Below are 13,785 nucleotides of genomic sequence, written 5' to 3'. Positions count from 1 at the left end.
TTTGTGCCTGTCTATACAGGAAGGCCAGTTCTCGTTGACCAAACCCTCCATGTTAAATGGCCAACCTTTCCGTGGTAACTACTCTCTTGTAGTTAAATCCTGTGGACTGGCCTTGCAGTGTGGAAGGCTGCCTTCTAATGTGTAGAAAACATTCACACTTCTACAATGTCCTAATAATGTAAAGTAATAAGCATCCAGGCATTAACTTTATGCTTGGAGATACCAAATTTGAGTGATGTCACTTATTCAGTTGACAAGTTACATGTGTTAGAAACTATGGGGTAAAGAGAATATAAACTTAGAATGCCACCCTACAGTTAGAAAATAAATAGAAGCAGTAAAAATGCAGATTAGTGCATATTAATTTATTTTCTCTTGGTCTGTGAAGGAATAGGAACTTCACTCACCTCTCAAAGGAAGGTGTGTTGAACAACCATAAAAGCAAGTGTAATGTTCATCTTCTCAAAATAGTTGGTCACTGTGACTTTTGCAGTGGTCTTAAAGAGATTATTTTCATTAGATTCCTGAAAAGGTCCATAAATGAATCCATGTAAAAGTATCAGTATTTTAACTACTGCAGCATAATTACTTAATACCACTCTGGGTGGGTGTGGCAGAGGACATTACTTCAGAAGCCCTTAAACAGTTGCAAAAACATTTTAAACAAATCCTCATTAAATCAATCAGTGTTGTTGAGGCTCTGTATGTCTTAAGTGAATTAAGTTTATTTTGTTGTTAGTTTAAACATTTATCTTACTGTATATATTTATCTTATTGGATAAATACTTAATCTCTGATTTAAAGTTCTCCTGTCTCATGATTGTGGTCCAATCAGCCTAGTGTTTTTTCTCCACTATTAGTTGTGTCGCACAAGGATGTCAGATGGTTTGAAGTAACGGGTTCTAATACAAGTTGCAAACAGGCAGAGCTGTCTTCCCAGCCCACATGATTTAGTGGTGTGTTGATACCTGAGGCTAAATGGATTGTATCTTATGCTGAAAAGTTTCAGGTGACATCCTGAGCCACATAAAGCCAACAGCAAAATCTGCATTGATTTTTATTACCCTGGGATTAAGTGAATGCATTTAAAAAAAAAAAAACCCCAAACTTTATCTTAGTGCCCCTGGGCATTCCAGTCCTCTTTGTTAAGTATTTCATCTTTCGAGCACCTATTATAACATCCAGCAGGAAGAGAATGAAGTTCTTGTCTTCCAGTGGCAAGGAGTTCCGTGCGTTAGTTCTGATTTCATTACGAGAAATATTTTTATACCCTTTTAAACAGCTTTCTTCTAGGTTTCATTTGTTTTCCTGTTGTTTTGGAGAAATAAAAGGGTGAAAGCATCCTTTTCCTTTTATCTGTATCCTCTCCATTATCTTGTACAGCTGCTGTCTTCCTTGTTTATTCTATAGAGTTAACAATTTCAATTTCTTCAATCTGTGTATGGATGTTTTCATTCCTCTTACTTCTTTCAGAATATCTTCTCTTTTGTCTGTGTTGAAAGTGTCATGATGAAAACAAAAATGCTATTCAACGTGGGGCTATTTTCCTGACATAACACAGGTTTATTTTCCGTGCCATTGGTTGTGCTCAGTGTTGGACTTTATGTGCTGTCCATGATAAAAAGCATATGTATTGGAAGAATGTCAGGGGTAAAGTCTTGCTTAAATATGTGCACTAAATGAGAAGATATCAGAAATTTTGGGTCTGGTCTTTGTCTCCAGCCCAGAGAGCCGCAAAACTGAGCTTGACCCCTTCTGTTGCCAATTTACATTAGTCTAGAACTGCTAGGTAAAGCAAGTATAAAATAATGTGAAAGTGATCTCCATATATTTTTTAATTATTTTTCTTTACTAAAAATACTTATCCTATGATTATCTGAAAGGTTTGTGATCAATTGATAGAAAGGACTGCTTTGATGTCATAAAACCAAAACCGTAAAAAATATTATATAGGTATTTCATAATATCATCTAATATCTTTCTAACCCAGAATGTGAAGTAATCCAAAGACATTTCTTTTTGATGAATAACGGAAGTTCAAAGGCTTTTTCTTAATTTATAAGATACATTACACAGAAATCTTCCTTGTGCCGCTTCAGTTATCTTTTATCTTGATTATGGCTGACGTTTTTAGGGTACAAGGCACTGTAGTTAGCAGGATAATTTTAAATTCTCTATGAGGTGCTGCAGTTTGGCTCTGAATTACATGGGAGACAGTTTGAAGCCAAAGCACTATATTATTTTTCCATTGCAGCTACTGGATACCTCATGCAGCCTGATAAGTGCAATGGAGCTTTGAAAGACAAAACACTGAAGACAGAAAACATTGCAGTGCTTTACAAAGCAAAAGGCAGGAACAGGTTGTCAGGCCACCTGCTTTATTTTTTTTTTCTGTAAACTCATTTAAAATTTAATACAGTACAAAGTATTGCAAAACCTTCATTTGCTGGGAGAATCTGGGCAAGGGGAGGGTTGCATCACTTGAATAACTCCCCTCGGTGGTGTGCCTGTCACATAAGAGCCCCCACACAAGCAACCCCAGTAACTTTATCTCTTAGACACAGAGATTTGGATTCATTTGGCCCCAGAGTCTTCCTGATTTTTATGTACATTTAAGCTTGAACAGCCCTCCCATATGCAGACTAGCTGACACATAAAATTCTTTACTTGGCATTCCTCCTCTGGCTTCTTTGATTACTAAAACTCAAGATAGGAAAGAAAATGTAGTATCTTCTGCAACATGTTTTTTACTTTCAAAAAACATTAATTGGATGCATCTTTTCTTAATTTAAAAGGAATAAAAGCACGCTATGGTTTCAGTCATACTTTTTACCTTTAGGCAAACTCGCTATAACTGCTGCCAAAATTAAATTAGGATCTATACTTTCTTCTGGAATCTTTCCAGCTCATCTTTAGGTGAAACACATACCGTAATAGGATGTGAAATAGAAGCTGAAAGCAAATATTTTTCCCAGTTCTGTCTTTTCATGAGTATAATGTGAGAAATTGCATTCTAGTGTCATAGTAAAGATACCTAACATTCCAGTATCTTCAAGTGTATAAAAACCCATCTGTAGACGTCTACTAAATTATATTAACAGTTTGTCTTTCAGTCTAAGTGGCTTCTTGATATGCTGTTCAGTACATCTTTGCAGTCTGAACAGAGTTTAAAATTATTTTAAAGATGGGGATGGGGGGCAGAATGAAGCCCCTGTAATCCAAGGGGAAAGGTCAGCGACCTGCTACGCCACTTAGACACATACAGGTCTATGGGGCAGGGTGAGATCCACACGAGGGTACTGAAGGAGCTGGTGGAAGTGCTCACCAAGCTGCTTTCCATCATTTATCAGCAGTTCTGGCAAACCAGGGATGTCCCAGCTGACTGGAGGTCGGCAAACATGATGCCCAGGGCAGGAAGAAGGATCCAGGGAACTACAGGCCTGTCAGCCAGACCTTGGTGCCGAGGAAGGTTATGGAGCAGGTCATCCTGAGTGCCCTCACAGGCATGTGCAAGACAACCAGGGGATCAGGCCCAGCCAGCGGGGGTTAATGAAAGGCTGATCCTCCCTGACTAACCTGATCCCCTTCTATGACAAGGAGATCCACCTAATGGCTGAGGGAAAGGCTGTGGATGGTGTCTACCTAGACTTTAGTGAAGCCCTTGACACCGTCTCCCACAGCATTCTCCCGGAGAAACTGGTGCTCATGGCTTGGATGGGTGTGCTGTACGCTGGGTAACAAACCGGCTGCACGGCCGGCCCCAAAGAGCGGTGGTGACTGGAGTGCCACCCAGCTGGCACCAGTCACGAGTGGTGTTCCCCAGCGCTCCGTGCTGGGGCCAGTCCCGTTTAATCTCTTTATCGATGACCTGGACAGGGGGATCGAGGGCACCCTCGGTCAGTTTGCAGATGGCACCGCGCTGGGTGGGAGCACTGCCCTGCCGGGGGGCAGGGGGCTCTGCAGGGTCTGGGCAGGCCGGGCCGAGGGGCCGAGCGAGCTGTGTGAGGGTCACCCCGGCCCCGTGCCGGGCCCTGCCCGGGGGTCACACAGAGCATGCCCCCGTGCTCGGCCTGGTCAGGCCGCCCCTCGAACCCTGTGTTCAGGGTTGGGCCCCTCGCTACAGGAGGGACACTGAGGGGCGGGAGCGTGTCCAGAGCCGGGCAGGGGCTGGGGAAGGGGCTGGGGCACAAGGCTGATGGGGGGCGGCTGGGGGAACTGGGGGGGTTAGCCTGGAGGAGGCGGCTGAGGAGACCTTATTGCTCTCTACAACTACCTGAAAGGAGGCTGTAGGCAGGTGGGATCGGTCTCTTCTCCCAAGTAACAAGTGACAGGACAAGGGGAAATGGCCTCAAGATGTGCCAGGGGAGGCTTAGATTGGATATTAGGAAAAAATTCTTCACCAAAAGGGTTGCCAAGCACTGGAACAGGCTGCCCAGAGACATGGTTGAGTCACCATCCCTGGAGGTATTTAAAAGAAGTATGGATGTGGCACTTAAGGACAGGGTTTATTGTTGAACTTGGCAGTGCCGGGTTAACAGTTGGACTTGATGATCTGAAAGGTCTTTTCCAACCTCAACAGTTCAATGATTTTACTTAGAACAGGATGCGGTTCACTGTGGGATGAGGAGGGGACAGGATCTGTGACATCAGTGACAGCAAAGCACAGAACAAAGCATTTCACCACATGATAAAGATTGATGCCATGGAACAATTTTTTTTTAAATGGCTGCCTAAAGCTTTGCTTACTGATCAGCACTTAAACACCTAAATAAACAGCCTGATTCCCAAAAGCATTCTCGTAGCAGTAACACTAATGTCTCACGTGGAATTAGCTTTAAATAGACCAGGAGCCTTATGTTAGGCTCCTTTCCTGAGAATGGTGAATTGAAATACGTATGATTGAAAGAATTTTCGATTTATAAATTCTTCTCCGGGATTGAATTTCTTTCCCACCGACAGCACCAGCTGTGTGAGCAGGTGTTTGCAGAGGCAGGCTTAGGTACCCGATGGTGATCCTTGGTGTGGACCTGCCCTTGTCCTCCCAAGGAGCTGCGAGTTCCCATGACATTTTCATCATGTAAACTTTCAGCAACCTGAATCCACTAGATTTTTGCAACAGGAGGGGAGAGGTTTCCAAAGACAGGCTGGAGGTTATGGCAGCTGCATCCATGCTGGTAGGGAGGTGAGACCCCATGGGTGCCTTTGTCCCACCACCCTCGTTTCTGTAGGAAGGTGACCTGGGGACCAGGGCAGGACTAGAGGTCTAGCACACCCCTCTGGTCCTTGGCACATGTGCACCTCCTCCCCGGCCAAAACACCGACCTGCTGTGCGTTCTTGACGAGCACGCTGCAGTCACAGAGACTGCCCCCTTTTCAGTAGTACAAGTTGTTTTGTTGAATCTGCATTAAAAACTGGATTCACATTTATTTAATGGGTTGCCAGCTGTGTTTTAAGGAAGCAGCAGCAGCTGGAAACGAGCAAGAAGCCGTTTCCAGTAGCCAGTTCAGTCACCACATAGCATCAACAGCAGCTCTGCAAACTGCTACTGTGTCCTGGGCCACTTTTTCAAAATCCTGAGCAATGTCATTCTTCATTTCATGCCCTCTAACTGCACTGTTCAATTTCTGAAATGAAGACAGGAGCAAGAAAAATAAAGCTTGTATCAAAGGACCAAGGCTTCAGTTTGTTGTAAATTAGCATCTTTCTATTAGCTGATGACATTGGAAGCAAGCTGTGGAAATCCTTTTTTGACAAAAGATGTTATAAAAATGTGATATGTGATTTTGTACTGCCAATTACTGTAAAAGCAAAATGCAACATTTTATAATGGAGCCACTGCTTAATGCTGTTCTCTTTTTCTTTTTCCCTTCAAATCAGATATTTATCTTTGAGAATAACATCTATTACTGTGCCCATGTGGGGAAACAAGCCATCCGAGTGGTCTCCACAGGAAAGGAAGGTGTTATTTTCAATGGGCTCAGCGACTGGCTGTATGAAGGTAGGACACCGCATTTAAGGTAGCAGTTAGCTATGACTTTAAATTGCACCCTAGATTTATAGAACTGTCTGGAATTAGACATTCAGCATTGCATTTCTGGGGACTGGTGGACCACGGAACTGAAAATCTGCTGTACTAACAGTTGTCTAAAGTGCTGGACTGGAAATAATGTGAAATGATGTAAGAATTCTGTTTTCAGGCTGTTTTTCTTTCCCTTAGTCCAAAGGTAATAAATCACCAGTCTTTAATGAACAGAACTGCTTCATTATTTAATGGCACCTCCAATCACTCATGGACGTGCCAGTTTTCAAATCACAGAAAAGGACAGAAATGGGGAGGGAAAGGGGTTTTATTTTAAAGGAAGAAGCAAGGAAACAATTTTACTTGATGAGTTGTTTGCCACACCACTAGGTGGGCCCTGGGATCTGCCCAGATCTTGCTACTTAAAAATTTTCTAAAAGCAGACAGGTCCTCACGGTAGATGGGTTCTTTCCCTTGAAAATGGGCCTGATGTGTCATCACTGGAGCACTTCTTTACTTGGGTCCTTTCTGCTGGCAAATGGCCATTTAGGTGTCCATGAGTAGCTGCTTGCAAAATAATCTCACCTGCTCACTAGCTTAGTAAAGGATCCCAGCTATCCCCAGTTCTTTTGGGGGATGCTACAGGCTAATACTTCACGAGATTAAAAGTTAAAGTATATATATTAGCTTATGTGTATAACATGCACACAACATGCATCCCTCTCTCTGTTGCTGGCTAATGCTGCCAGCAGTTCCTTTTTGCAAGGATCCTTGTTTTGGGACCTGGCAGTGTCTCCTTACTGTGACACAGTTTCCCTCTAAAGTCACACTTTCTGCTGCAGGTCCCAGCACAGTCCCAAGCTTGTCCTACCTCTACAGAAAGACCTGTCTACGAACATTATCCACACACATCTATTAACTGTGCCCTATTGGCTGCTCCCAGTTTGCTTGAGGCTTAATGGAATAGAACAGGTTGCAAAATGCCATTCACCATGAATTGGTGTAAAAATATGAATCATTTCTTAAATTACTCTGTCTCACAGCTCAGCTGGGGCTGTTGGACTTAAAAATGAGGGAATTATAATAAATTATTTGGTTTGCCACTCCCAGAGAAGCTGGTCCCATAAATCAGTGTACAAACCCGTCAAACACATCAGTGGAAAAATCTGATAGCAGTTTAGATTACTTTTGATGTTTAATTGTGTGTTTACATTGTACCACAGAATATTTGCAACTGAGTGTCCTCCTTGTGGTCCACTTTGTAACTAGAGGAGTGGCTAAGAAATTACAAAATGTTAATTTTCTATAAGTTTTCTTTATTTCTTAATTTGTTGCTGAAGCTGTAGGCAGGCCTGTTTGTAGGTCAAATGCGCATATTAGTACTCGTATTTTGCTGATAAACATCATCCAGTACAAAAGGTCCTCTTGTAGAGTCTTGCACACAGCACCATGCTGAGAGGAGTTTGTCAAGCCGGTGAACTCCAAGTACGCCGGCAAGCCTGTGGTGACACTTGTTTTGCTGACACGTATTTTTATTCAATTACGGGATTGCTCAGGCAATTTCCTGGCTGACATTGACTTTCAGGTTTGTCCTTTATAATGAACTTTCTTGTTACCTTTATGTTAATGTACTGGGATAAGAAATGAATGTATGATCAAATACAGGCTGGTTATACCGGGCCAGATTCTGTAACCTCTTGGAGCAGCGTGTACAGAGTAGGACCACTGAACCTGCTGTTCACTGGGAGTACATTTTGCAGCAATTAAGAAATGACATCCCTTTGGAAATGTCACTTTGTGTCCAAATACGGTTTATATTGAAATAAAAACGTCTCTTACTTCACAAGCAAGGTGTAAAAGGACCCACGGGAAAACCTGAGATACAACCATTGCAAAGTGATGAGGTGCAGGATCCAAAATCAGATCCAGAGCTGGACTGTGTGAGCTGAGCTCCTCCTCTTGCACTACATCACTAATGCAGTGCTCATGGAGGTAAACCTGGGACCGGAGTCAGGACGGAGGGTTCATGGCAGATGCTTGAACAAGCTGTGGGGCCACAGGATCAGGTGGATCTGCAGTGTTCAGACGTCAGCTCTCTGCGTGCATGGATGGATGGAGTGGGATCCCAGAAGAAACTGGGTATTGCATGGTGGTAAATGGGTAAGGAGCACTGGGAGATGGATGAAAACTCCCACCAGAGTCCATGGGAATTCAGGCACTGTTGCCTGAGGCTGAAGTTTTACCCTAGCCAACACACTGTTTCCAGTGCCTTTATTTTTCCAAAATCTCTGCTTTTTTTGGGTGCCTCCTCTTCGGTAGGATAGAGTGAAACATTTAAATCCAAACTTACCTGACTGGAATTGCTTGAAATCTGGGCAAAGATTGAAATTTAACAGCTATGGGCTATTTTTCCCCTTCCCCTGTTCCCACTGACATTTGTAGATGTGTCTTCCCCACCTCCCTAACGAAGCTGGGTGGGATGCTCAGACCTATGTTTGTTTGCGCTGCCGCCATCTCAGCGAGCTACCAGGATGTATGCTGAGCATATGTAGAAATCTTGTTCCATCTGTGCAGCCGTCTCCAGCAGACAGTCTGCAAAGGAGCTGCGAGAAATGCTGAAACAGGATCACAGAGAGTTCAGCACAGTTCTCTTCCCTCGCGTGCTCTTTTTGTTGCTGAAGTTCACCACCTCCGGCAGTGGCAGCCGAGCCTCCCCCCACAGCACCCGCTGGGTTACTGTGACAGCTCACAACCTGCTTCACACTTTCCGTAAACACAGTGCAAAAAAAAATAAAATACCCCCAAACCTCGATGTTTTCTATTAGAGGAAGTAAATTTTTGAGATCTTTTATTGCAATCAGCAAGATCACATCAACAAAAATCCCACCCACCCTGCCCCTTTCCAAGAGCGGTTTGCCCAGCATGCGATGTGGATGGCAGTCCCAGCAGCACCACTGTTTGGGGTAACTCTTGATGCTTCATATGAATAGTAGACCCAGAGGGAACACTTTTCTTCATAACATGATTGCTTTTGTCATGACATAATAGATGCACCGTACTATTAATCACAAGTTTTCACTAAGTCCAGAAGCAGAGCAGATCTAGAGTAGATTTGACAGGCTTTTTGCCCTCGAAAAATGCAGAAGTTCATTTCAATTCAAGTTAAGCTCTGCTTTTGTAAATCTGCCAAAGTGGAAAAAATTTCCACAAGGTATTTATGCTGCTCTGTAAACTTTTGATAATATAGTGAAAAACATTTCAAATCAATCAGAGCTTAATCTACTTAGTGCATTTAGCTGGAAGGTTGTAGATTGATACATAGATTACTGTAACATGAAAGCATAGATTAAACATGGGTTTTATTACTAAAATAAGCATTGACAATGTTTTCATAGTCTGACAACATTTTCAGAGCTGTGCCTGATAGATGCTTATACTAAAATGGAGTGATATCCTATAAAAAAGAGTTTAAAGTTCTGCAGCTGAAACCAGCTAAACATTTAAATGCATAGCAGCAGCAGAGTGTTTTATATTTCAGTTTGCTGTATGATGGTTTGAGAATATGTTTTAGCAACAATGAGTCTTAAAGAGAATTTTAAAGTGAGTGGTAGTATAGCACAAAGTACTTTCAGTGCGATAGGATAAGAGTATTTATATGGGTTTTATACATATAGTACTTTAATAAAAATAATGTACATTTTAAAAATTAAAGTGCAGGTAAAATTAATTTCATTTAAACACTTTGTTAGAGCACTTTTCAGCAGAAATGAATTCTGTCATGGTGCAATTAAACTATCTTCCTTGCTACCAAGCACTGGGAGAGACAGTTCAGGTGTTGTGAGAGAGTGGCAGCAAGGTGCCAGAGGTCACCTGTGTGATCCTGCTAAGTGACAAAGAGAAGGTTGTGGCATCCCTTTGTTGCAGTTTGGAAGCTCATCGAGTTTGGAAGTGTGTGATGCTGAATTCTGGAGAATGGGGCAGGAGGGCCTCTCTACATGCTGGCACACTGCTGCCAGACCAGGGACACCCCAGCAGGGTAATTCAGGGTCCCTCCCCATGGCTCATGTCCCCATGAGCAGGACAGGGATGTTTTCAGTGCTGCACTGCTATTAAGTCCTGGTGCAACTGTTGAGCAAGTCTGTGTTCACAGATAGAGGTCAGACAGGGTGGTGGATGCTCCTGTCACTGGTGGGAGGGGAAGGAAGGATTTTTCACCTATATATGGGCCTGTCCCATCCCTAGAGTGTAGAACCGAGTGTTTTCCTTGTGTTTTGCTGCATGTGTCATGATGTGTCCTCAGCATGTGTCCTCAGATGTCCCTTAGAAGCTATTTTGCAACTTGGTCTACAGGACACCTTTTTGGGTTTTAGGGGCTTTGGTTGCAAAAGGAAGAACTGCATGTGAGTTACTCCATCATCTCATGTCGCTGTCAGAGTGATAAGGGATCGTCCTGTAAGTCTCTAAAGATCATCTCAAAGTGAGCATCCCCATCCCAGACACAGTCCTGACACCGTGGCTGTGATGTCTCATCTGGACGTCTCCCCATCCCCATGTCAGAGCCAAGCAGCCAGGCACCAGCTCCAGCTCACACGGCATACATTTAAAACCCTAACACAAGATGAGCTATACGTATCCATCATTTAAAACTGATACTCTCCTCTGTTGAGCTTAATGCACAGCAGTGTTGCAATGCTTTATTTTTGGCTACGGAGCAAGAGGGGGAGTGAAAAAAGACTTTTTCAGCGATGATTCGTATGCCTTATTAATCTTCATTCTGCCTGCATCTTACGTTATCACCCACAGATCCTCTTATGTGACTTCGCAGTGACACCTGGTGGGAGAGGCCAGGATGTCATCATCATTAAGACAATGAAACTGCAGAATTTTTTTGCTGCAAGATCTAGTAAAGGCTCCCAGTTTCCCCTCACATACATTTCCCTGAAACATTCTGAGCTTATGGGAACTTTACATCCAAAGCTACTGGCTGATTCATGCTAATAGTGGTTCTGTTTCTTTTCTATACTTTATAAAGAGAGGAAAGAGAACACAGTAATAAAGAAAAATCTTTTCTGTAATTTAATCTGCATCTCACAAAACTCAGAGGGTATATTTAGAACGTGTGGCTGGTCTCAGAAGTGCAGTGCCTGGCAGCAGCTGCCAAATCAAAAAGCAGTTATTTTGAGCAGTATCTTTTATGCTTATAGTATTTCAAGCAAATGAAGTAGATAGATTTCTTGAGTTTAGAAGTATTAATCCTGGGACTCTGGAAGTGGTCTTAATACTGGGAAAATGCTAGACAAGTCTGCTGAAATAGTGCCTTACCTAATTTGTCTGTGTGCTATTTTTTTCATGAAAATGCTGAACTTCTGCTGGGAAACAGGAACTTTGCTGGTCAAATTATACCTGAATTTGAAAACAGACATTGATAATCAGGCTGAAAGCATGCAACTCCTAAAATTCCTGTTCTGTGTCACCAGAGAAGGAGATCAGATATCCTAATATTTCACACTGTAAGGCTAACCTTTCCTAGTAATTAGTAGCTCCAAGACCTGGTGGGTGAGGATGAGATGAATAATTAGACTGAGTCATCACTGAATTCCTTAAGATACTCCGGATAAATAAAATCTGTTGCCAAGAGAATGCTAAAGCCAGGGCTCCAGATAGTAAAAGGGGCCAGCCCTTAAGGAACTACAAATAATTCCTTTTTGACAAGGTATGTAAAGAATCACTGGGACAGTGAAAACAGATTTTAATTTGTTTTTAAGATCTTCCACATTTTCAGTCACAAAGAAAATATTTCATGGACATGGATAAATTTGCAGTTCTGCACATCTGCTGTGGGGTAGGGAAATACTTGGAACTGGGAAATGCCATCAGGGAGTGCCACAATCGCACCCCAAGTCTAAAAATTACCAGTTTGTCCTCAAGTATGTGTTGATGTTATTCACGGCTTTTGAGGAAACTGTGTGGAACTTGTTCCCTTGTTTCTGTGCTTGTTCAGGTGAGTTAGCAAAGCCAATGTGATGCTTCAGTGACATTGTCAGCATACTAAAATAGAAAACTTTCCTCTGTTTTGCATATTGGACATCATTCAGTGTTGCCCATTCAGTACATGCAGCTGTTGTGCAGCACTTGGGGCTGTACAATTTCCAGTTGACCATTATTTTGCTGCCTATTGAACACGTAGGTGACTATTTTTTGGTACTTTTATTTGCATGCTCATTTATACCAAATGCACATAAAATCTGGCCATTTCAGTCACAGTCAAAATAAGAATGAAGAGAAGCTCTTGGCCTCAGCCATGTGTTTGAAGCAGACGTTTCCACTGTATATAATGCTGTTGCAAGGAAGATTAATCACATGCAACATTATTTTGCCTTATTCATGTTCAAGCAGAGGAAAAGAGAGCCTTACATTTCACCAGATCATATTATGAAAGGTTTGGTAGAAGTTCCCTCACCTTCCTGCTTTGGTGGAGGTTTCCCTGTCATAGGGAAGCCCCCATTATAGACTGCGTCACCAGGAACAGGCTCCTGGCCCTTCTCAGTTGGCTAAGGTCAGGGAAAATTGAACCATTTACAATGCACATTGCGGATGCCTGCCTAGAAACCAGCAAGCTCCTGAAAACTTTAAAATGTCTGTTACCTGGACTGGCTTCAAAATCCAGCACCGCACCACGATAAACCTTGCCAACTCTAGCCCAGTCTTTAACCTTCCCTTTCTGTAGAAGGTTGTTTGGAAGGGGGCTGCCAGCCAAACTCGACACCTGTCATCCTCTAATTTTTGGATCACCATCATTCAGGCTTCAGGATGGCTTTTGGAAGGAAAATAAAATATTATTTACTGTGGCCAGTGATCTCCTTGGGATGGTGGAAGAAAGCCAGTTGTCCATCCTGATGTTACTGGTCAGCCAGCAGCTGCCAGTACTCTTAAGGCAAGAGATGTCCAGCGAGTGAAGTTGTTTGTGTTTGTCCTGAAGCTGTGATAGTTATCTGAAAATAGATATTGTATCACTGAATCAATTATTTTTTTTAAAAAGGTATATTAAAAGTTGTATAACAGAGCTCTTATGATTTTCTGCTTGTACATGAGTTCTGTGTCTCTGTACCAAATTCATTACAGTAGCCTTGGGTTAAATACTCTATTGGAGATCTGTGTCCCCATTTTCTGATTATGCTGGTATTTTTAATAACTAATTAGTGTATTAGTACTTTAGATATTGCAGAATAGGTTTTGACTTGTGTTGTGCTAATCTGAGGTCTGGAATATCTCCATGGAAGCTAATAGTGGTGCTCTGGGTCTGCACCAGGGTGCTGATAGCGAGGTTCTTGCTGTAACATTCATACTGTATGTCCATTATCAGGGTTGCAAAGGAAATACCTTAAACTGACATTATTCCCAGAAAAAAAGTGTGAACGTTAGAGAGTATTTGCAAATTCACTCAAATTTGAGATCTATGTTTTTCCTGCATAAAATCCTATCTGTGGTTTGGTATGGTAAAACTCAGAAAATACATTTAGGTGATCAGGTTTACTGCAGATAAAACAAAAATGCGTGATTTCTGTGTCAGTAGAATTCAACCTGGGGGCTAGGACATGCATAAGAGTCTTCCAGGCTATAGAATGTTGTAGAAGATTAAAAGAATTGGGTTAATTTGTGTAAAAATTATGTACATTAATACTGGGGAAAAATATACCTGCTAGGGCATGTTGCCCAGGGATACTGTAGGGAATTCTGTCCTGGGGGATTTTTAAAAGTGAATTAG

General features: G+C 42.4%; 1 protein-coding gene across 4 annotated transcripts in view; it reads left to right on the top strand.

Annotated features, from left to right (window-relative positions):
- Positions 1–13,785, top strand: part of DPP6 (dipeptidyl peptidase like 6) — a 572,305-nt gene that overhangs the window by 477,235 nt on the left and 81,285 nt on the right. For all 4 annotated transcript variants that reach the window (XM_056336842.1, XM_056336840.1, XM_056336844.1 and 1 more), the window contains exon 8: positions 5,879–5,999. In XM_056336842.1, the coding sequence (XP_056192817.1) occupies positions 5,879–5,999 (121 nt within the window). The remainder of the gene's footprint in view (positions 1–5,878; positions 6,000–13,785) is intronic.

This window comes from Falco biarmicus, chromosome 4, assembly GCF_023638135.1.
Source record: "Falco biarmicus isolate bFalBia1 chromosome 4, bFalBia1.pri, whole genome shotgun sequence".
Taxonomy (NCBI): domain Eukaryota; kingdom Metazoa; phylum Chordata; class Aves; order Falconiformes; family Falconidae; genus Falco; species Falco biarmicus.
This window is presented reverse-complemented; position numbering and strand designations above follow the sequence as displayed.